Below are 25,255 nucleotides of genomic sequence, written 5' to 3' on the forward strand. Positions count from 1 at the left end.
CTCAGAGTCCCTTTGTCCTTCCTTTATTCTCCATGCTATTATCTATCTCAGTCTCATTCTTGCGATCATTCTCTTTTTGACAATATTTCCTGAGAGACGGGATATTTCTTCCTTTCCCCCCCTCCCTCTTCTCCTCCTCCTAGAGCTTTTTTTCCCCTTCGCTTCATTCATTTAGTTCTCTTTCCTGTCATTATCGACTGCAGCGAGAGGCTTTGTGTGGCAGCTCCTGTCTTATCTGGTTCTGTCAGGTACCCGGTTAAAATCCATTCATCGCTAGGATGCACAAAGGTGGGCTGGGAAAATGCCAGTGCTGCCTCCATAATGCAATGGGAAGCATTTTCTTTTTGGCTGGACACACTGTACGGCCCTAAATGTGACTTGATTCCCTTTCTTCTCTCTTAGTTTATCATCATCTTACTCTCAAGGGAACTGGAAGACAATAGTTGGGTTTGTTTGCTTTTACTGGTCCTGTACTCCTTCCTTTGCCTTTCAGACTTAGCCTTAGCCTTAGCCTATGGTATACTATGCAATCTATCAGTGGCGAACCGTCAGGGCCTTCAAGGTATTCAGAGAATACCCTGGAACACTCAGATAAAACAAACACAAAATCAATTTAATTATATAAATAAAATGTAATAAAATGTAATAAAATGTATATAAAATGTATAAGTGAGAATCGTATCTGTGTTGTTGATCTGTAATATCACAGTGTTACGTTGATTTGTTTGTCCTTCTCGGTCCATGCACTACGCATTTCAGTGGTTTTGTGTTAGAAAAAGAAAGCAACCAATCAGATCTTGTTCTGGGTCTCTGGGTAGAATATCCTTCAACCAAGGAATTCTATATCCTTGATAGAATGCCCTGGCCGTTGCACTGAATGAGAGCGTACGTTTGGACTGACTGTTTGATCAACCAATCAGATATTGATTTGTAGCCAATGGGCGTATTCTTTCAGAGTTTCCCTCGGTTCCAGGTCCTCTAGAAGGCCCGCTAGTTCACTGGAGAGAGACAGAGGATCTAGTGAAGTGTGGGGGGGGGGTGTGTGTGTGTCTACAGAAGGTCCAGTTGTGATAGACACGGTTCGCCACTGCAATCTATAAGCAGACACACTTTAGCACATCAGTCCGTTGAATGAAAAACATAAACCATATTCAGTTTAAAACATATTGCACATTCAGCTTTAAGTATTTTGAACCACAAATACAATATTTCATCCCCCAAAAGCTGATATGGCAAACTTGTTAGCTAACAATTACTTATTTACACATCCAGCAGGCAACATTAGCATTCATTGGAGTCCGGTTTAAGGCAACCTGATGCAATTAACAACAATACTCACTCTCCTTTCGGCTCTGTGTTTGTCCCTGCCAACCCCTGAACAAAAAGATATGGCTCATTAGCTGCTTAATGCTTTGGTGCTATGCCATTGTCCCGATGGCCCATTATTGTTAAACCCCAATAGTCCAAAGAATGTCCCGTTGGACCGCCAGCCCATTTGTCTGACAGCTCGTTATCCCAAGTACAAAGGCCCATTGTTCTGAAGCCTCATTGATCAGGAAATGCATACTCTCATGTCAAAAAAATGTATGCAAAAAGATATAATTTGACATTCCCCGGTTGCCATATTTATATCGCTAAAAAATAGGCATGACCCTCCCTACTCCCCCATTGGTTTGCCCTCATATTATATATATATCAAAACCCATTTATTTTATCATGCTTAGACCTAACCAATCCGACCAATAAAAGAAACAAGATATCAGAGGAGAGTAGGTCATGTTTCCAAAAATATTATATAAAAGACAATTAGCGCTTTGGAATAATGGGATGTAAGGACAATGTGCAGTCCCCCATCTTTACCAGCGTGTTGCTAACTGACTTATCAGAGCTTCTTTGCTGGAAACAGCGTCCTGTTGCTGGTGGAAAGGAAACATCTTATTAAGACGCTAAAGAGCTCCGATGAACTAATGGACCCTATCCACATTATAGAGTCTTTTGATGAATAGTTCATATCAAATAGGTGCAGCTTTAAAAGAACCAATACTGTGTGTAAGTATTTTAAACGCCATCTATAAACCCACTGAATCAAGGTGGCCAAAAATTATTTGAATAAACTCCTAACACGTCGTTAATATTTACCACCTCAACTATTTTTGTACATGTTACAGAAAACAATCACAGGTGTAAATACTCACGGTCTTGGCTTACTGGGAAATGTTTACAGTGGTTTGTCAGTAACACCTGTGCTTATTTCTAAAATGATCATTTAAAAATATCTGCAGAGAAAAAGGCGTATTGATTGCATGCTGAGTCTCAGTGATTTGTTTAAAACATTCCTAGATAATAATACAAACTGCTTTCTGAAAGGTTTCCCTGCATTAGTATTGGAGACACGCTTGAATAAGTCATGCTTAATGCAATATTCCAATGTCCTCTGACCTGAATAACAACATTTACACACTGGTACTGAGCCCCGGGATGCCCACCACGGGGGAGAGTTATAGAGAGAGAGAGAGAGAGAGAGAGAGAGAGAGAGAGAGAGAGAGAGAGAGAGAGAGAGAGAGAGAGAGAGAGAGAGAGAGAGAGAGAGAGAGAGAGAGAGAGTGAGTGTGTGTTATTGTGGACATGGTTTGTGGCACATGGCGTTTTGCTCTCTGTGATGGATTTGGTCCAAACCCCTGAGACACACACAAATGAACTGTGACATTTATGACAGCTGGAGATGATGCCCACTGCCCTGCCTGCTACACACACACACACACACACACACACACACACACACACACACACACACACACACACACACACACACACACACACACACACACACACACACACACACACACACACACACACACACACACACACACACACACACACACACACACACACACACACACACACACACACACCACACACACACACACACACACACACACACACACACACACACACACACACACACACACACACACACACACTGGGGCAAGGGTTTCCCAAGTTTAGTGTTTGTTCAGAGGCTAAACAAGAGGTTCATTCTTTACTTGCGTCTCTGAGATTTTTCAAAGCCCTTTGAATTAAAAATATTCAGCCGCTCTGTGAATTTGTCTTCCAAGCCTCTGGGAGTGAAAGCAGTGTCATTATGTAAACAAGAAAACTCAAAAAGGGCCTTTCAGTTCAGTGTCTCTTAAAGGCTAAGGATACAATTGCCTCCAGTGACACACATCCTCTCAGCTGGGTTGCTTGTGCTCGTAGGAGTTGTTGCACATTGTTTGTTTGTTTGTACAATAAAGATGACATTGTTCTGCTGCAGTGTGCGTCCGTGTGTGAACATCTGTTACTCCTGTCTTTCACACATTACTTACTCTTTGCACATTAGATATGCTTATTTTGCTCTATTTCTCTCAGCCATGTGCATCAAGGACGGCATTATTCAAATGTTTGCCTGTGCGATAATTGACAACACAATAGTGTCAGATTTTCTCTCTTTCCTCTTTGTCAAAAACAATGAAAGGTCTAATTTACAGTCTTCATTGCAGGATAAATGGGCAATTATACTGTCGGTGTCAAAACCGATTAACTAGGTCATTTTGAAAGTGTTTAATGTACGCTGCAGGTTGAAAATAAATTGAGTCAGATCTCTGTGCAGACATGCATAACTGGATTAGTCTATCGATCCATTTGGGAGGATGTTGTTGCACTGGGTTAGATGAATTAGTTACAGTCGGTCAATTAATATGGTGTGCAGTCTTGATAGATGATAAAACTAAAACTGGTATAAATGCATTAAGATCGAGCCTGCTTTTATTAATGTGTGCAAAAAGGGATTGCAGGAAATAGGGGATTTATTTTATATGTGCTGTCGGATGACATCACACACTTAGGGGCTCTAAAAAAACACGCTGCCAGCTCGCTTATAACCCGGAGAAAAAACATCCAGTCAAATCCAAGATGATGTCAGAACAAATTAAGTGGCAACACGCCTCTTTGGAAATCCATACTTAAGGCTTTGTTTGACATATGAGGAGGAAAGAGAAGAGGAATATAGAAATGATCCTGTGATCCAGCTGAAACAGGTGATGGCAGAGGATGAGGAACCCCTTGGTCCATTTTGTCCATCATTGTGCTTTTCTGTTTTTGACGTGTCACTGTTAAACCTGAACGCATTTTTGAGGGGCGTCACGCGTGGAAACTCCCAAACTGGGTCAAATGAAAGCTTGAAGCAGATCTCTTGGGCTGCAGTTTGTCGGGGGCGAGTTTCCATGCTTGCATTGGCATGAATTGTGTTGTCACAACTGTTTAATTAGGAAGATTTGAGGGGGGAAAGCTTTCATCTGTGGATAAACCTGTTTTTATCATGAGTCTATTACAGTCAGTGTGTTAATTTGTGATGAAGTGGCTTAACTTACCCTGCTGTGGTTCTGTTCCATTCTTTTCTCTACTCCCCTGGATGCCTTTTGACAGGCCCCAACAAGCATGAACATGATGAATGTCATATGAAGGCTGATACTGAAATATCTGCAAGGTGCGGTCTCTTCAGAGCTACAGTTCGTATTGTTGCATGGATGACTTCCTGGATGCAGAGACGTGAAAACAGTAAGTCTTTAAACCAAGACACACCAAACCGAGAACTACGACAACAGAGGCCGATGTTGTGTTGTCTTATGTTGACTGCGTCTTGGCCAAAAAGAAGCACTGGAAGAAGCCACAAAGGGTGTTTCTCAATCGCGAGTAAAGCTGCTTCAGAGCCACTATTTCAAGCATACTACGTCATCGAGTGCCGCCGAAGTACTGTTCCAATCTCCAGTATACTTGGAAATCTACCGAGCCCGGCGTACTCCGTTTGGAGAAATATCGAGTCTGCACATGAGTAGACTTTGCGGTCTTAAAATCCCCACAATGCTTTGCGCACGGACCAATTTCCCCAAATCTGTGGCGGAAGATGTAAGTGTTCCACACTTCGTTTTCCGAATGCCAGGAAGTATTCTTGACTCGCTTCTGAAGCAAGATGCTCGGCAGACATGTGCTACCAAGCAAGCGTACTCGCGATTGAGAAACACCCAAAGACTACAGCTAACAGCCAATTAGCACTACATTCTGCACCTGTGAGAGGAAATAACTCTCCACACCAGCAGGGGGCGGTGTGTAAAGGCCTTACGATGTTGACAAAAAAAGAAAGTGGTGAAGAGATTACACGTTTGTATTGGCCTACCCGGCAGAGCAAGGTTTCCCTCAACAAAAAGCAATGGGATTTTTCCATGTCTCTTCTACATCAACATGTGTCCCCTCTTCTTCATGTCTCTTCTACATCAACATGTGTCCCCTCTGTGTAAAGAGACTCTGGAAGTTTCAGGAACAAAGATTCTCTCTTTTTGTCCTGATCCATTTATAGAAAAACCTGTCTGAAAATGAGCTGATCAGATTTTGGCCACTTTATGATGTCATAACCAAATATCTCTCAGAGGGGCGTGGGGAGTGGCTCCTTATTTTCATCTAAAGTAACAGACAGAGAATCAGCACTTTTGAAACAGGGCTGAAGCAGAGGGGATTATGGGATGCTACAATGATCTGTTTGGTGTTTGGAGCCAACACTTCAGAGACATGTTTTGTATATATCTGAGACCTATAATATATTGATGAAAAACAGTATAATAGGGGACCTTTAAATGTTTTGTCCAGTAAGATAATCTCCACATATAAACACCACTTAGTGTAAATGCAATAGCCAGAACTAGCTAACATTAGGCTATAAAGGAACTACATCACAGTCACATGACTCTCATCACTACCGCTAAGCTAAAGGCGGCTAATGTTTGACATGATGACGTCTAGAAGTCTCATTTAGCCACTAGTTAGCAACCATCATTTTTTAAATGTGCTTTGCGTGGCCTAGTTGGCTCCAAACCAGTTGATGGTAAAGCTCCTTACTCGCTTTACAAAAGTTTATTTAAAGTTAATTTGGAAATGTAATAGAAACACTAGTCTTACCAAAAGTGGTGATCTTTGAAGGTCAACACTTTGAATGTCGAAAACAAGTTCTTCATCGTGGGACTTCTTAAAATACATGAACAGAAAGAGCCAGTACACACAGGTAAGATTGACAAATGAATGCTATATTTCTCGAAAGATTTATTCAAACAGGACACATGGGCCAACGTCGTATGAGTGCCTATAGACATTTCCGCCAGTTAGACAGTCAGTATATAGCATTTTTATGCATGAAAATTCTGTCCATAACCCTCCATCCCTAAAAAAAAAAAAAAAAACTCTAGGGAAATTTGTCTTGAGTTACAGAGAGTGACGTCAGATTGCCCCGTCTGCTTTTATATCTATAAAAAGCCCTTATATAAGCTGAGTAGTCAACAAATTTCACAGCAGACAAGTGGTACAGCATACATATATACACAAGTAGTACATAGCAATCCAAGACAGCCTATTGCTGCCTATTACAAATTATCATGAAACAACGCATGATTTTTTTTCTTTTTCGTTTTTTTTTGCAGATGCAAAAGCTGTACAAGAAATGTTCCTTTCTCGACTTTCAGCTAATGTGTTGGCAAAGCACTTGGATACAATGCAATATCTTTTAACATTAAATACATGAGTGAATGTATACCTTACAATGTAACTCAAAAAGATCACAAGCTTCAAACATATGACATCCTCAGGGGGGGTAAAGGAAGGAGGGTGGGAGCGGGGAGGGGGAGGGGGGTGGGGCAGCCATGAGTATAACATTTGGAAGCACTTCCATTGGTCAAATTAACTATTTTTTTTTTTTTTTTGACAGGAGTTTAATCCTTGAAAAAACACAGTACAAAAAGAACAAACCGACAGAAAACAAAGACACAATTTGAACCATACACCGTAATCTATATATTGCTAGGGATCATGGAGCCCAAGTATGTCTACCAGGTTGCATTCAGATAACCTGCGGTAGAATACTTGCATTGTTTCTTTTTATAGAGAGGACGTTTTACAAACAACAGTCAGTTAGCTCTGAGATGAGCGAGTGACGCCATAGTCTGTCTGGTAATCAGGAGAGATTGAGTAAGAGCACTCTAAGCTGACGACCCAAAACAGTCTCAGCATTCTCACTGTTTTGGATGGTTAAGCATCAGTTAGGTGTACTCCGTTTCTCCTGATTCAAGGCTTTTGGTCCTGTTTCGTACCACAAAGTTGTGGACATTGTATGGAAGATATATAATGTGTGTTTCGTGTGTGTGTGTGTGTGTGTATGTGCGTGTGTTCAAGTATGTACATTGTCCACAACAGAGGCAAAACTGTGGCTCATCAGAGGCTTTTTCAGTCTAATTTATTCAACTCTTTTCCATGCAGTCCAACCATGTCCATCCAGCATTGAAGCAGAAAAAAGATCCAGGATGCCTGACCACAGGGAAATTAACACGAAAAGGTGTTTTCCAGCACATCAGCACGATTGAGTCTTGTGATTGTGGCACCTTGGATGCACAACCCCCAAAGCGCGAGAGGATATATCGACGTCGGTGCTCGTTTAAACTCTTGTTGGCCAATCGTTGTGAGACATGTCAGGCAATGAAACTTGAAGAAAGTTGTCAAAAGTTTGCTGGTAGCCTTTTCCTGGGGCTCTGTTCGTCATACAGGACTTACTTTAGACTCCTGTAATTGTAAATCCTGAAGTTGCCATTGTGTTCAACCTCCAGTTCTGTCAGGAGTTCAGTCCTCCAAGACCCAACCACAACAATAGCTTTGATGATGAAATTGTGCGTTTGAAAGTAAAGACCAATTCCCCTTTCAGCTACAGTTACACCATGCTTATAAAAACGTTTTGTTTGGGTACATCAGAGGGGATGAAACCCAGAATTATTGTTTTTAGGAGCTCCAGACAAACCCAAATGAGAAACAAACATCGCCATATCAGCTGCTTTTATGCAACCCCATATCTTTTTTCTGTCTTATTCCCTTCATCTGCTCCCAAGCTCAACATTTTGCTCATCTCTCCTTTGGGTTTGAACACCCGGACCCTCATTAGCACCCAAACTCAGAGGAAGGCTCCAGACAGACGGAGAAATAAGGATAGGGTGAGGATGGTCGGGCGCTTATTGCTTTACTGACGCATATTGCTTGTTTACTTGCTGTCATTCCTTGTTTGTTCTCAACCTCTAATGCATTCAGAGTGATTAAGGACAGACCCAACAGAATATTTTGGTAGGGCTTTTTAGAGGGCCAGAAAACTTTTTTATATATATGAAGTGACCCACTTAAATAGCATGGCACCTCTTGGGAATAAAAGTCAAAGAGACAGTAAGCCACAGATGAAACACGCTGGGCGAGAGCATAAGCGCAGATGTGTTTGATGCATATTCACACCATGCATATCCCATTCATGCTTTTGTATTCATGATCCCCGTTCTCTGCTGATCTGTTATTACAAAAGCATGCCAGCAGCACTCCAGCAGACTTGCTTTACAGGTTTTCCACATCTTTGAGAGGTGAAGTGGAGAAGCCGTGGCGGCATTACAAACATTATATTGATAATTCATTCCCTCTCATTAAAGTTTGATTCGGTTGCTCGTTTTATTTGCTTTTGTACATTCACAGCTCCATAAAATTGGGATGCAAATTGGGGAATTTGGCTGACTGGCATTTCTGGTTGGGTGAAAAATATCAATTCATAAATAAAATGAAATGTTTTTTTTTTTACATAAATCCACTTTGGTGCAGTTTTTCAAAAGGTAGCAAGTTGGTACCAACAAATCTCCGGATGTGAATAATGTATTTCAAAGCATCTGGCCATCCATCCCGCCCTGTGTTTGCGTAAGCCAGTTTCCTTTCAAGTGCTGGAGTGTGTGAGCATGAGGGTGTATTAGGGAGTGAATCTGGAGTCAGCCATGCAGTAGCTGACTACAGTTCTCCCCCAACACACACACACACACACACACAAGTTGGAATACCATGGTTTACAACAGCTTGTATCGCTGGGTACCAAATGCCAGGAAAGTGCTTGGTAGCCATCGCTCAAGCTTCCATGGACATGGATGCACAGAGGGAGGTCGGGGGAGATGACAGCGTGCCAGGAAGCGGGCAAAAAGAGAGAGAGAGAAAGCGAGAAAAAAGGAGAGGGAGCGGGAGAAAGTGCTAAATAGTGTGTGACTTCTGGTAAGCGCTGCCGTTTGATTAGGTTCCACCACCTGTCTGATGTGCTATAGCATGTGCCAGGCATATGCACTGCGGCATGGCTGGTGTCCTCACGATAACAAATGAAGGTGAATTCAATCAGTGAGTCACACTGGCGGTTAAACCGCTCTGTACCGAGAAGAAGAAGGAGGAAGAGGAGGAGGAGGAGGTGAGAATATGTGGTGTGGAGGCCTTTTGAAAGCAAGTGAATTCATCAACTACCAGCATTGGACATGTAACTTAAGACATTTTATATATAACTTATTTTAAAAGTATTGCTCTTCAAATGACTGGTCACCAAAAGTACTTGGCTACATTATTTTACATTGATTATTTAGCCCAGCTCCGTAAAATGTGCCTTTAAAGAAACGTTATTCCACCTGGCATATTCCCACTAAATGTGTCTTTAGTGACACTATGGGTCATAACATTTGTATTCTGTTGCACGTCTATTCAGGGTGTTAAAGTACTGATGCTTGAAGCAGTAAGGACAAAGGGAATACATAACGAAGAATCATTTCAAATTGTATATACAGATTAAACTATCATCAAAAGAGAGGTTGGCTGAAATGTGGTCGACTTGGAAAATGTAAGATTATACGCGGTTTTATTAATGTATTCTTTTTTGTTTATAAAATAAAACCCATTGTACATTTTAGGAAATGTCCTCATGCTAATGCTTATTTGACTTTAGATGTTGTTTAATACGAGTGAATCTAAAATGATGACAATTTAAACCTTAATTACCTTTACTAAATCATTCTAATAAAAATTTGGATGGATTGCAGGAAAGCAGCTCGGCGGTCCGAAATGAAGAACCACAGGAAACTGCTTCTACTGATCTGCATGGAAATACGCCAGGTTGAAATATACCATCGTTTTTCTTTAAATAACTCCAAAGTCTCAACCCAGTCTCACGACATTTCGTGTTATAGTCACAACATTAATTTAATCTATTGATTCGTGTTCACCAACACGATTTCCCCATTTTTTTCGTGTCACACAGAACGATTTTTAAAAGCAATGTATTTCTATTGGTAGTGTGTTTCGTGCCTGCACCACGTCTTTTTGTCCGGTCGGGTTGGAATACCAGAAGCTGTGTGGTTCATAAAAACATTTTCTTACTCAATATCTTACCCTAAGCCTAACCCTATCCCTTTTATTTTAAATTGTATAATGTCAGAGTTTTTTTTTTGGGGCTCAGAGCCTCAGAATACTGAAATCTGTATTTCTTTTAATCAGTTTTTCCTTCTAATTTGTTATTATTTACATTGCTTTTAAAATCGTTCTGTGTTCTGTTCGCAAAAATTGCAAAATCGTTATGGTGAACACGAATCAATAGATTAATTTCGTGACTATAACACGAAATGCCGTGAGACTGTGTTGAAAGTCTCCACCCTCACACCTCACAATGTCTGTATTTAGCAGATAGAATTAAAACAAGGGATTTTGGCTCAACAATTAGCCAACGAATGGTTTGGAGGTATTTACTGGCCAAAAACAGCTAGCTTAGCGTTAGCCATGGTGACTGCATGCGACTCTCCAAGAGTTCACACAATGAAACTACAGGGTTCAAACATCCTAAAATAAACACATTTTACATATGAATGCTACGAAACATGATTTCGGTATTGGAAGCATTCTGGTTTTAGATAGTACGGGAAGTATTGACCAATCATGTTTAAGCTAGCTTTGGTTGCATGCAGGTAAACAGTCCGTGGTGAGAGCGGACGAGGCAGAAAGCAACGGCCAAAATGCAATCATGGAACCATGCGCTGTTGGACGATTGTATTAGCTAAAAAATGTGCTTGTAAACTGGCTAATTATAACAACAATCCATTTGTATTATACTGTAAACAATGACAAGCGTGGTAAACAGGAAGTTTAAGCTACACCACAACCCCAGAAATATCAGAGACTCTGAACACAACTAGCTGAGTCCTAAATGTGGCTAATGCTAGCAAGCCAGCAAAAAAGACTCAACATGTAAATAACATATCCAAAACTAAAGATTTTACCCATTTTCATGCCAAAGGAACTAGATGGTTTTACTATGTTTGATGCATCAAGAGCAGGAATTATATTGCTTTCTGTTTGGGTGCCAACAGTCATTCATTTGTGTATTTTAAAATACTTCATTACCAGGGAGTAAATTGCAGTGCACTGACAAGTGGTTTCAGCCTCTCAGATTACGTTAGCATTGCAGCTGTAAACACATGCATCAAACAGCTGTGTCTAGGAACAGCCAGACTGGCAAAAAGGTTCTCCTGTAACGCATCACTGATTTTTTCTTCCTATATCCAGAAATGTTAATTATTGGTGTTTGATTATGGAATCATGTCTCTGGAAACCAATGGTTCTGTCAGCTAATTACAGTTAAGTGTGATGATCTATATTCAGACACCATAATTCCCCTTCCTGGTACAACTATATATCCGATACGCAGCATTACCTGACACAAACCCATCCTAATTTGTGAAATCTATAGCCATGCAGAGAGGAGTAGAGAACGCAATTACTTCGTAAAGACTTTCCGAGATACATGGACTCTTTTTCTAGTCGTCGTGACACAAAACCCGTTTTTTTCTTCAGCGGTAAATATCCACCAAGAGACGGTGACTGAAATGAGCAGCTCTACAAAACCCTACAAATACCAACAAGAGAGCTCGCTTATTCACTTCTCCCTAGTTTCTGAGGATCAGCGTTCGGAGTGTGTGTCTTTTTGTGTCAGTGGGGGGTGCCTATGGTCTCTGACACCGCTGGGAACCGTCTGTAGTTTTTGACAAATGTGTAGTGTACGCAGTTCACATATTTCTCATCTCATTTGCCCCTGGAATGAGATGAATAACCAGCCCCGCTCCACCCCCCCTCGCTGGTATGAATTGCTAGGCTGATATCTCACTCTCTGGAGGTGCTGGAGGGCAATGGGAGCTGACAACACAATGGCATTGTTTCTGCTGATGGGGAGCCAAAGTCTTCGGGGAAACACTCCCCCCAACCAGCCTCTCTGACAGTCTCCCAAAAGAAAGTAGATAGAGCGTGTCTGTGGGCTACTTTGTGGGGTAAATAGTGTCTGTGTGTGGGATTTGAGCATTTGTGCGTTGGTGTGGTGGTGCAGTATCAGAGAGGTTTCGAGGGGGTTGAGGGCAGAAGACGGGGAGAGAGCTGTGCCAACACACTGAGAGGCCACTCAATTATTTAGCGGAGCGGCCGGGTTCAAAGAGTCACAGCCAGCACCTGCTGATCCGCCACCTTCACAGCGTATCTGCTGCTGCTTTGATCCAGTGGTCTTAATAGTACACAAATATCACTCACATTATTATTATTGTCGTCAACAATGAGGACGAAAATGTAAAAAAAATTATACACGATATTTGCTTTCTCCCCTTTCTCGCCATTACGGCTGTGGATATAAAAGATATCTGAGCATTTCCTTGAAGTTGCTTACAACTCCACTTGGTTTCCTCTTCTGTCCGTTAACCCATTCGTCCCCATGTTCAGACAGTGACCTCTGTCTTGCTGTTGGTGGGCAGTCCCTTGTGCTTGGGATGCACGTGCGGCGAGTGGCCGTAGCTCAGCGGCTGCGAGAAGAGCTCGGGCAGCGTCTCGATGCTGAACTGCCTCTTGTTGGAGTACGCCAGGCGCCGGCTGTTCTGCTGCTGCAGCGACTGGTGCTGGTGCTGCTGCAGCGCGTGGTGTTGCTGCTGCAGAGAGTGATGCTGTTGCTGCAGCGACTGATGATGCTGCTGCTGCTGCTGCTGCTGCTGCTGCTGCTGCTGCTGTTGCTGATGCTGCTGCTGCTGCTGATGCTGCTGCTGCTGATGCTGCTGCTGTTGCTGCTGCTGATGCTGCTGCTGTTGCTGCTGCTGATGCTGCTGCTGCTGCTGGATGGGGTGGTGCTGGGGCCCCTGGAGGCCGATGTGCGAGGCCACAGGGTGCTGCATGTGGCTCTTACTGGGGTCCCATGCTTTGAAGGCCGAGCTGGAGGTGAGCGGGTGGGTGTTGGTCTTGGAGATCTTAGGCTTGGGGATCTGGGAGGCGTTGATGGTGATGGCCAGCGGCGCGTGGATGTCGGGCGGCGGGAGGAAGGGCTTGTCCTTGGGGTGGAAGTTGATTGGCTGGAATGTGGGAGGGGACTGGCGGTGGGTGTAGTCCACCATTGGGTAGCTCTTGTAGTAGTCTCTCGAGGCTGTGTCTGCATGAAAGAGTGAGAGAGTGGGGGAAGGGAAACAAAGTCAGAGACAAGGTTAAATCATCATAATGAAAAGTGAAGACAGTTTTTCTTAAAAGCAATCAGTGAACGCCACCATAACCTTCCTATATGTTTTCTTATTTATACAACCTGTTCATGCAACCGACTAGGCGTCAAATTCTGACGCTCCACATACCTTTCTAGAGTTACTTTTGGATGTACAGGGCTGACTCTAGGGGCCGTAGTAAGAAAGCCTAAGTGAAGGACGAACTGACGGTTTCCGTAGAGGTGAAGGAGGCCGGCTTGGATGGATGGGTTCAAAACATTTGCACTCAACGTAATGTAATGAACTTACAATAACTAAGTTAACTTACCCTTACATTAACCCAAACCCTAACCATTATCTTTCCCTAAGCTTAACCCAGGTATCATACATAACTTTCGTCACGTACATATTTGTATCCATGTGTTTCCCTGGACTTTGAAATATTACACTAAAAAAGCAACTGCTAGTTGTCCTGACCATAAATCCATTGGTGATGAGTTGAGACTGAGAACATGTCGTTTATATAAATCAACTTCTGAAAAAAGTTGTTTTATTGCCTAAATGGTAATGCGACATAGGCAGGGGTGCACATAACTGGTACGCAGGTACGCATGCGCGGCAACAATCTGAAATGCGTACTGTCACTTGTGTCACAAAGCGCATTTGCGTACCGACGTACTAGTGAAGCTTTTCCAGAAGGCGGTTAGTTCATCGGTCTCCGTGTGCACAGACAGGGCTGCTGATAACGTCGGTCTGTACAGCAGCACTGCGCTAAAACAGCTGATCACAACGTTCACACGCTCTATGGTCACGAAGCTCTGTACTCCACTACCATCCCCCCCCCCCCCCCCCGTTGACATTCGCGAAGCACTGTACTCCACTACCACCACCCCGTTGACATTCGCGAAGCTCTGTACTCCACTACCACCCCAACCCCCCCCCGTTGACATTCGCGAAGCTCTGTACTCCACTACCACCCGCCACCCCCCCCCCCCCTTGACATTCGCGATACAGAGGGCTTCATGGGAACTTGGAGGGGAGCCAGAAGTTGGAGTACCAAACACTGACTCCAGGTACTCATCTCAGTACCTCACTGAGAAAGTTGTGTGCACCCCTGGACATAGGTAACTTGCATTGAATATGTAACCTTAACAAATTGTTGCCATGCTCTCTGAGAAATTACGCTTAAAAAGCACCTAACGCATGGAAAAGGGGTTCATATCATTACACGTCATTTGTTAGACTCTTTTATCAGTACTGTGGACAATCCCCCCAGGAGCAATTTGGGGTGAAGTGTCTTGCCCAGGGACACAACGACATGCTGACTGCAGTGGGACTCGAACTTGCTACCCCCTGATTCAAAGTCCAGCACTCTATCCACTGAGCCACAGCCGCCCTATCCCACTATGGATATCAAGCATCCATAGTTGATAAGTTGCGATTGAGAACGGGTTGTTTTTATAAATCAACTTCTTTGTGTGTATATGTGGCATTAACACCGATATGAAACATTCTGACCCTGAGCATAATGAAACAGCTGCTTTGTTTTTGAGCTTTGAACTGTCGACGCACTGACCGTGGAGTTAAATATAACAACAGCACCAGAGAGAAACAAATAGAGAGTGAGAATCAGAGGAGTCGGGCGAAAACAGAGATCTGTTGGGAGTAAAAATAGAGTTGGTTCATCGTGTCGAGTCACATTAGTGTGAGCCCCCTGAGTGCAACTCAACTGCTGTTTGGTCATCACCACTGACCCCCCCCCCCCCCTACACACACTCTGCCCTAAAGACACCAACAACCTTGTTTGCTTAGCCCAGTTTTATTGGTCCTTTTTTCCTGGAGAGAAACAAGAAACATTTATATTTTGTGGTATATTTATGTCATTCCTTGCTATTTTTTGTTCTGAATTCTTATCTCAGACTGGGTTTATCTTTCATATCTTAAACAACTGCCTTCCTCATAACTTACAATGATATGCTATCAGCTTCACGATTAATTAAATCTGTTTGTGTGCCTGTGCAGCAACATATTAAGGTTATTTCAATAGTCTGGTCAGAAGAAGCAGGACCAGTTGATTGTAATTTGTTGTAATGAACGTCTATGAATGAGGCCTCGGTGTTAATGAATGCTCGAGTGTTCACTGTGCTCAGGAATTTCAAGTAGACAAAAATGTCTATCTGAAAGAATATTTGGGGTACCGTACAGTGTTGTAGTCAAGTCACCAATTCACGAGTCCAAGTCACTCTCGAGTCACCACTCTTCGAGTCCGAGTCCAAGTCCGAGTCACCAAGGGAGAGTCGTAGTCGAGTCCGAGTCCAAGTCCGAGTCACCCAAGGAGTGTCCGAGTCGAGTCCGAGTCATCATTACCTGTGTTCGAGTCTGAGTCCAAGTCCGAGTCACCCAAGAAGAGTCCAAGTCAAGTCCGAGTCACAAGTCTTCATGTATTAATATATGTGTTGAAATGTAGCTGCTCCTCTACATTGCTTTTATCCTGTCATGTTATACTAATCTGTCTATTGAACTGCTGTGAAGCGAGTTTGGCTACAATTCTTGTAATAGGTGCTATACAAATATAAAGCTTATTACTAATATTAATAATATTATTATTATTGTAAATGACCCATAATATGTCTAACTATATTTAAAATTAGTTACCTTTTAGAGAAGTGATTATATTTGTAATCCAATATTTTCCTATGGTAACGTTTTCGTTTTGCACTTTTATTTTGAAAGTAATAAGATCGGGACTCTTATTTTGAAGGAACTTTTACCGGTTAAATCGGTTTACCGATAAAGATTGAGCCCCAGAAAGCACATGGCTACTTAGCATGCAAAATGAAGTCATTCTGCATGTTAAGTAGCCATGTGCTTTCGTGTTATCGGCTGAATCTTTATGTATTGATTAGATCACGTTACTCTGATGATAGTGTTCAAGACAGCCTATATGTCTGAACTCGATCCTTAGAGTAATGTGTTATGGAGCCTTCTCTTCTCTTCAATATTGTTTCCACATAGAGCATTTTGCGCTGCTCTTTTCCAATGTGGAAGCAGAATGTGTGAAAGCATACAGCACGATGCGGGGTGTGTCTCTAGACATCTTTAGACTGGAATAGCGGGGCCCAGTACATGAACTCGCCTCGCAGGTGCACACGCCAGGATAGAGGACATCAGACTCCAGAGAAAACTTGCTCGAGTCCAAGTCGGAGCGTCAATGTACGAGTCCGAGTCCGAGTCATCGTGGGGGGGGAACATTCACGAGTCCGAGTCCAAGTCATTGTAAGCGAGAATTCACGAGTCCGAGTCCGAGTCCAAGTCATCGTGCGCGAGAATTGACGAGTCCAAGTCCGAGTCGCGTCAATCAATGCGCGAGTCCGAGTCGAGTCACGAAAATCGGCACTCGAGTCCAGGACTCGAGTACTCCATCTCTGGTACCGTATATTCGGTCCACTGGACTGCTTGAGTTTTGTGATGCAGTTTCAGGAAAATACAGCGTTGCATGTAGAGTTTTTGGACATTATTCAAATGTACACGTTAAACAACAATCATCCATTGGCTGACTGTAGAGTGTTGGCTTAATTTACTGTATTTGTTAGCTGAAGCCAATTGTTTCCCTCTGTATCCATTGCTGTCGATTAATTTCCTAATCATGTTTTCCAGCCAAGACAGGGTATATGCAGGAATCCTGAAGTCAAATGTAAGACCTTTTAAGACCTTTTTTAAGACCCTTTCCATACATTTTAAGACCTCATCGCCACTTGGAGTTTTAACCGGTTACATTGGCGACACACTTTACCTCACATTTACTATATACAGTATTGATTGTCCTTCCTCCTTATCTTCCAACCATTTGGACGCAAACTTGCATTTCCCCATAACGATGTTGTTTAACAACCGGCGTAAACGGGCCTTCGCGCGCTATCAAGCAGTGAGCGTGCGATGTCCCGTTCAGATGACGTCACATCCAACGGGATGCCATAAATAAACTACACAGAATCACACTGCACACCTACGCAATGATTACATTCAGGCACACTGTAGAATACAACCTCTTTGGACAATTTATATACTTTTAATACTTTTTAATAGCCTTAATTTTCGCTAAATTGGTTTATCAACTTTTAATACTTTTTAAGACCCTGCGGACACCCTGCAAGATGACTGGAGACGTTTGTTTTCGTATTTCCGGGAAACACCTTGAGGAGTACTCTCACTTTCACACGTCTCAACAAACTGTCCAGTGCTATCACAGTCCGGTAATTGCTTATTGAACACTTCATATGTGGGTCCATTGTGTTCCTCCAGGGCTCTTCAACAGCAGCTGTCGAGGAAGGAGACGGAGCCACCGCTAATCATTCAGGGAAATTCTCCAAGCTGCTCCCAAGATTTAAATACAGTTCTGCTTTTCTCATCGTACCATCGAAAAAGTGACGCTATAACCGTTATAAGTGTTGTTTATCTCAAAAGGCCAGCTGGATATCGTACATTATTGCATGGCAAAGCAGCCCATAAACCTGAACCTACAACATTAAGTAATTGGGTTAAATGAAAATAATTGGTTTATTGATAAAAGATGATAAGAGCTATTTCCACTGTCAGGACCAACGCATCCATTCTTCTGGACAAGGTAAAGGACCTAAAGTATTATCGTCCTATGAATTTACAAAGCACCAAATCCGGAGTTTTTAACAGCCAGCCATTGGCTCAATCGCCATTGTTTTACCTAATTCGGTGATACAGTATAAGTATTACTTTATTTGCAACTAAAATCTAAATTTGTATTACCTCGAGTGATGTCTTATTTTGCTGCAGCGATGGAGAAGCCCCGGTCTTAGTAACATATCCAACTAAACCCATGAGTGAGATGGTTAGTTGAAACAAACTTTAAACATTCAACCAGAGAGCTCTGAGGTAAGCTGATACGACTCAAACTGAGAAGCCCTTCAGACAGGAAGTCCTGCAGATTTGTGGAGAGGGATTAGAGAGACGGACAATTAAATGAATCACTAATTGTTCAAACAACAGAGATTAAGCAGGCACATGTTTTCTTTATAAAGCAATAAAGTGTCACCGCAGTGAATAAACAGAAAAACTGCTTTGCTTTCATTTAAATTGTGCAGAAGAGGGTGTTGAGGATTAGAGTGTATTTTGGTCTGTGTGTTCCTGTATTCACACGCAAGGCTTGTGCAACTGTATGTGCGCCGGGCATTGTGCAACACATTTGCATACATCATTTACATACATTCCTCCCTCATTAAAACGGGAATAAGCCTCTTTGTGTGTTCGCGTCTCCACAGATAAGTGCCTCTCATGCTTTTTCACCGGCTCCTTGTTCGTCACGATGACGCCAAGACATTTGACGACAGCAGTTCCTTTTCTGTTTTTGCACCATTTATTGATTTGTGGACACTTTGTCTCTCCAGTTGGTGTGATAAACTGCAGCTTGAGCTACAGGAGCATCATTTGAGAGAAAATTGGTTTCAATCTCTGGACAGGGGCAGGAGAATCTGTGAGGACTAAGAAACTATGAATTAAACACACTCTCCCTTCCCACAACAACTGCTGTTTCTGTCCATCTGAGTGTTTCCACACATGTTGCCAGCACCTGACAGCCGGCTGCTCTGCGACAGTATTGTGTGCCTTCCTCTCCATTTCACATGCTCTCCATCTGCTCATTCTTCCCCTCTCGCCCTCTTGTCTTCCAATGTTTCCATCCTTATTTCATTAATTTGTACTCTTCTAAAACATCAGCTCCTGCGCTCTCCCCAGCTGCCTAAAGCGAGGCCCGCGGTCCGAATCTGGGCCAACGCATTATAACTGCAGAAGTTGAGCCCAACAAAGGATTTCAGAGTTTGACAACATGCTGTGTTGAATTAAGTATATTTTGATTGCCGTTTAATTATGTTTAAGCCGAGAACCTTCTCAGTATGATGCAGATTAAAGAGGCCCTATTATGCTTTTTGGGGTTTTTCCTTTCCTGTAGTGTGTTATATAGGTTCTGCAAAGGCTAAAATCCCACAGTTTGTCTCCCACACACTGCCTGAAACGCCTCCATTGGACTCCTTTGTTTACTTATGTAACATAGTGACATCACTCTGTAACACTTGCACTTCAATTGGCTAGCGCTCCAACACATTGTACGTGATAGGCTAAGGGGCGGGACATCTCTAATCTGACCAACCACAACAGAGCCGGCTAGCTAACCAATCAGAGCAGACCTGGCTCTGGTTTCAGACAGAGGGTGAAAAGAGGTGCTGCAGCACAGGCAGTATGAGAAAAATAAAGAGCTTTTTGAACATTAAAGCATGTACCAATATGAACCTAAAAAGGAGCATAAAAGAGGCCCTTCACGTTATATCAGAACTTGCCGTTACACTCTGCTTAACACACTTCACCGTTTCAATTTATCTTTATCTGTTTTATATTTTCTGTATGTGTATCTCAGAACTTTAGGAGCAGTTTTGCAACCCATGGTTAATTCCTACAGTAAGGCATTTTGTTTCAAGGGGATTGTTTCTAATTCTGCTCTAATTGTGGAAAACATGATGGCCACTTAGAAAACAGTTGTTCCTCCTTTTCCACATTTTTCACGACAGCAATGGTGTCCTGTAACGGCCTCATTGCAGCTAATGCATGTCTTGCCCTGAGTGAAATATTTAACATTACATTACATTACATGTCACTTGTTAGACGCTTTTATCCAAAGCGACTTACATACATTCAATACTGTGGGCAATCCCCACAGGAACAATATGTGTGAATATGGGTGAAGTGTCTTGTCCAATGTTGACTGCACCAGGATTCGAACCAGTGCCCCCGTGATCCGAAGATCAGCGCACTACCACTGAGCCACAACCTCCCTTAAAGCCCAGAAGCCGTTGCTATAGCTGCACCATTACCTAAAATAGAAATATTCTATGTAATTTGCACCACTTACTGCACATTTGGATGATATCCAGACAGACATATATATAGTACTTCTCTATTCCATCTAAAAATATCTGGTGAGGAAAATGTTTTAGATTTCATCATTAGTCACCACAGGTAGTCCACTGATTGCTGCTTGCAAAATAAAAAAAGACTTTGAACCAGAGGAGTTCCTCCGACTTCAAAGCCATCTTTTAGGGAATTTTAGATCACTACAGATCATGTAGTAATAAAAAAGAAATCCCAAAACGTATCTGAAGCACACGTTAAAAAAGCAGCAACTGCACTGCAGAAATATCGAGAAATGAACTCTTGTACTGAGTCTGAGAGATGTTATCCCTTTAGTCCAAAGCTGTTCATTTCTGTGGCAAGACTATAAAATCAACCTATCAATATAGCGTTCGTGAAGAAATTGATAACTTTAAAAATCTATAAAAGAATCTCTTCAAATGATTATTTTAAAACATGGCTCAGGCTTTTAGATATTTGTTTCTGTAACCTGCAGCACACGTTACAAATGCAGCAACTGCACATCATAAAGATCTATTAATTAGATAAATGTGCTTATTTGTGGCAATACAAACCCAAACAACTTCATATTATTAGTCTTTGTTAGGCCAAAAGTAAATTATTATTATCAGTACGATTATTAATCGTATTGTTATTATTAATTTATATATTGTTATTATTCATATTTGTCATATTATTATAATTTTTTTATAATAAGAAAAAATGTGTGTATTAAAATTGTATTTTTAAAACATGGCTCAGGCTTTTGGATATTTTTGTAGTAACCTGAAATGCTTGTTAAAAAAAGCAAAAACATTTAATAATTGTATCTTAGTTTATCTTGATCAATGTGCCTTACAATAAGAATAACAAAAAATATTGGATGTGGAAAAGGCTGTTAATAATAATAATAATACATTTTATTTGTAAAGCACCTTTCATTGCTAAAAGTAATCCCAAAGTGCTACAAGAAGAGGGATAGGCTTTAACCCTTAGATGCACGAGTGACTGGACCCTACCCTCTTCCATAAGTGGGTCTAAAAGGACCCGTATTAGAATAATATGTGTTTTTATGCAATTTTTGTAATTTGGTTAAGAAAAATCACTGTATAATATTTAGTATTATATTTTGGTTCACACTAGAAATATTTTATATTTAATTTTTCACTATTTATAATTTTAGAAATGTCTTTTACATTTTGAAAAAAAACATTTTCCCATAGGATTCCATAGAAAATGCATGCGGGTCAGTTTTGACCCACTTATGGAAGCTTGGGGTACTAATACAAAAACTACAATTTCTTAAAATGTAAATTAAAAATGTGAATGGCATGATATCCAAAACATGTTTTTTGAGGAATAGCTGGAATATGAAATGATACATTTTTTTAATTACAAAGATACTTCAAGAAAACCACCTCACCGGGTCCAAAAAGACCCACTTATGGAAGCTTGGGGTAGTAATACAAAAACTTTCTTAAAATGTCTTAAAATGTATACAATTTAAATTTAAAATTAGAATGGCATGATATCCAAAACATGTTTTTTGAGGAATAGCTGGAATATGAAATGATAAAAAAATGTAATTACAAAGATACTTCAAGAAAACCACCTCACCGGGTCCAAAAAGACCCACTTATGCATCTAAGGGTTAAAAAAAAAAAAGGTTGTTAGGCCTTTCTTAAAGTTTAACCTTACTCTAAAAATCGATTTAAAAAAATGAATACAATATATTTAATTAAATGATTCGATAATAAGAGAGTTGGGTGGGGGTGTGCTGGTAAACACCCTCTTCCTCCCCCTCCGTGTTGTTGTCCTGTCCTGCTTTAATTAAGACAGATATATCTTCTGGAGCCAGAGCCCTGCTGCTCACCTGGCTCTGCTTCCCCGCTCTGACCTCTTATACTCTTCTTCCTCTCTAACATATTATCACTGTTTTCTGCTTACTGCTTCCTTTTCCTCCCTCCTATCACCTTTTGTGTTTTGCTACGCACGCAATATTAAAAAAGAAAACTTGATGTAGTAACAGCTGCATTAAATCCCAATGTGTTTATAAAGATTTTAAGCAGCCTGGTCCGGACACCTGCAGTCTGAGCTGGCAAAGGTTCAGCTTTCACCTCCAAACTGTGGAGTGTCCTAGCCGTGACTTTGTCCTCACAGCCAGGATCTCTGGCCCCGGCGCCTGGTCTACTACCCAGCGAGAGAACTGATAAGCATGTGTGAAGAAATGAAAGGACTGTGTGTATAGTAACGTTTCCATCCTTGTGAGAGCAGAAGAGGACGCAGGAAGGAGTCATAGTAGTACAGAACAAACTGCACACTAAGTAAGTGTAGGTAGGGCGCTGTTGGAAGTACTGAAATGGAGCGATGGAGATATGATGAGGGCCAGAGCATGGTTACTGAGCCTTAGTTCATTTGTATTAACAGTATTACAATTAGGCTGATATTTGAACCAAACAAGGCTAGGCCTATATTTCATGATTTAATGGGAGAAACCAAGATATCTCATGCACCATCAGAAATGCACCCAGTCTATGCCTTACTGTCGTTGGTCTGTATAGGTGTTCCTGGTTTTAAAAACTGCCTTACAGGAAAGTGATTGCATTTTTTATATTCAATTATTTGTGTTGTGTCATTATTCCACACACTATCTTGTCTTCTCATTTTGCTGTAACTCCATCATATTCAATGTTGTTGTTTGTTTTTAATCTGTAAATCCCACTGAGACAAATGTGTTTTGTGATATTAGGCTATACAAATAAAGTTTGATTTGATTTGATTATATTCTCATTACTGATTATCTAAAATGCCATTATATAGTCGGCTGTTTGGGTTCCCCCCTTATAATATTATGACTACATTTTTAAGTGCTTATTTTACCCCTAAGCATAGTCTGCACTCTTCCACTTAAGAGTGTATACAGCATGCCTAAACAACCAAGAGCCAGAAGAGGCAACACTTTTTTTGAAGCCACCTAACATTGTCAAAATGACTATGTACGTTTCCATCCTAGTGAGAGCAGAAGAGGATACAGGAAGTACAAATAATCGTACAAAAAAAGGTTCTTCAACAAACTAAAATGTAAATAAAAATGCTTCGTAAATCAAATGAAACTGTAAGAATCAAAACTATGAATACTATATAATAATATAACTTATTTTTATTAGCACAAAGTTATGCAGAAGGTGTAGCATTGCTTACTTTAGCGCAAAAACACTGTCTGCCCTGTCTCCACTCAGAAGGTTTTAGGTTTAGTTTTCCTGCTATTGTCATTATGTAGAATCTAATAGTGAACCAACGTCTATGTTGCATATGAAAGTAGGTGTGTCACAGAGTATCCATGTTGACTAATGCGTGGAAACACTGGATGTGTGTGTGCTGTGTAAGCTGATGGTGCATCAATAAGTGCCAGAAGATCAGAGTCCCTGATGGCAGAAATACCATGACACATCAGAAATGTGTGTGTGTGTGTGTGTGTGTGTGTGTGTGTGTGTGTGTGTGTGTGTGTGTGTGTGTGTGTGTGTGTGTGTGTGTGTGTGTGTGTGTGTGTGTGTGTGTGTGTGTGTGTGTGTGTGTGTGTGTGTTAGAGAGACAAAACTAGTAAATACCAAACAGAGAGCTGCAGTTCACCGTCTGTGTGTCATCAAACAGAGAAAGATATGAATACTGCAGTGAGACGTGAGAGCGATTTCATATTTCGAGGTAGTTTTCAGTGAAATGTGTCTGACTTCTCACGGTCATCACAGAGCGGTGTGGGGGGGGGGGGGGTTCTGCTGCTGCAATCTGCCTCCGTTTCTCAATGAGATCTGATTACTCTTTCCTGCTGCTACTACGTAAGCTATACGAGGACCCAATGGTTCCTTCTTGAAGAGTTCAAATGGACGTTTGTTCCAAATGTAAAGACATATCTCAAAGCGTTCTTGAGATATCACATTCATGAGAAAAGGGCAAACAAAACGGTCAAGAAATCAGAATCCTACTTTCATCTAGCACTGGCAGATATCCAGTACCCCTTGTTTGAAAGAATCTTAGTACATTTGGCAGCTTTATGATAACAAACTACATAAAAGAATGCCTTGTGAGAACGGAAAGCTCGACCAACTTCTACAGCTTTGTCTTTTAGATGAAACTTCAGATGACTCACGCTCTTTAGTTCTTAGTCCGACTTCTACGCTCTGCAATCCTGTCTCTATCTGCATATTGTGTCAATGAACAGTACATGTCAACCTGTCGCTGATCATCACCGTCACCACGTCCTTATCTGTCTGCACTGATCAGATGATAGATGGTGTGTGTGTGTGTGTGTGTGTACATGTTTACGCTTGTGACCCTTATGTGCCCCTATGCAGTAGGAAGAGGGTTGTGTGATTGTAGGGTAGCAAGGACATGTTTATGATGTGTATGTTGATGTGTGCATATTCTGAGTGTGTGAGTGTGTTTCTGTGTGTGTGTGTGTGTGTGTGTGTGTGTGTGTGTGTGTGTGTGTGTGTGTGTGTGTGTGTGTGTGTGTGAGAAAGGCCCAAGGGCGAGCTGGAGGGCTGGACCTGTCGCTTCAAACTAATATCCAGTTACTGTCAATCATCGCCCACACATGCTAAGTATTGTGTGTTTTTTTTTACATTTAAACCATTTTGAATTACCACTCCCCAATTTGGAATCTATATATTATTTTGTATTGCACTTCTGAGTGTGTTGTGTCATCACCAGCAGTGAATTCATGCCATCCTTGCACCTTTTTTTCCACAGCGGATTACTATAAACTGAAAGGCAGGCTGTCAATAAGTGTCAGCTTTTTAGAGGCTGAGCTTCAGGCCGATGACAGACAGCGGACAGCAGAGTTTGAACAATGATCCCGACGCTGCCTTTGTTCAATACAGGAATTCCCCAACGTCATAAAGGATTATAAAACAGATTATTTACTCAGTTAGAAG

At 41.6% G+C, this 25,255-nt stretch overlaps 1 protein-coding gene across 1 annotated transcript in view; it reads right to left on the reverse strand.

The window, feature by feature from the left end:
• Positions 1–12,650: 12,650 nt before the first annotated feature.
• The window catches only part of LOC117492154 (protein shisa-8), a 131,135-nt gene continuing 118,530 nt past the window's right edge, over positions 12,651–25,255 (reverse strand). Inside the window, exons 5-6 of the mRNA XM_034142269.1 lie at positions 13,060–13,348; positions 12,651–12,858 (exon numbers count right to left, since the gene is read on the reverse strand). Of these exons, the coding sequence (XP_033998160.1) occupies positions 12,651–12,858; positions 13,060–13,348 (497 nt within the window). The remainder of the gene's footprint in view (positions 12,859–13,059; positions 13,349–25,255) is intronic.

The sequence above is a fragment of the Trematomus bernacchii genome, unplaced genomic scaffold (genome assembly GCF_902827165.1).
Source record: "Trematomus bernacchii unplaced genomic scaffold, fTreBer1.1, whole genome shotgun sequence".
Classification (NCBI taxonomy): Eukaryota; Metazoa; Chordata; class Actinopteri; order Perciformes; family Nototheniidae; genus Trematomus; species Trematomus bernacchii.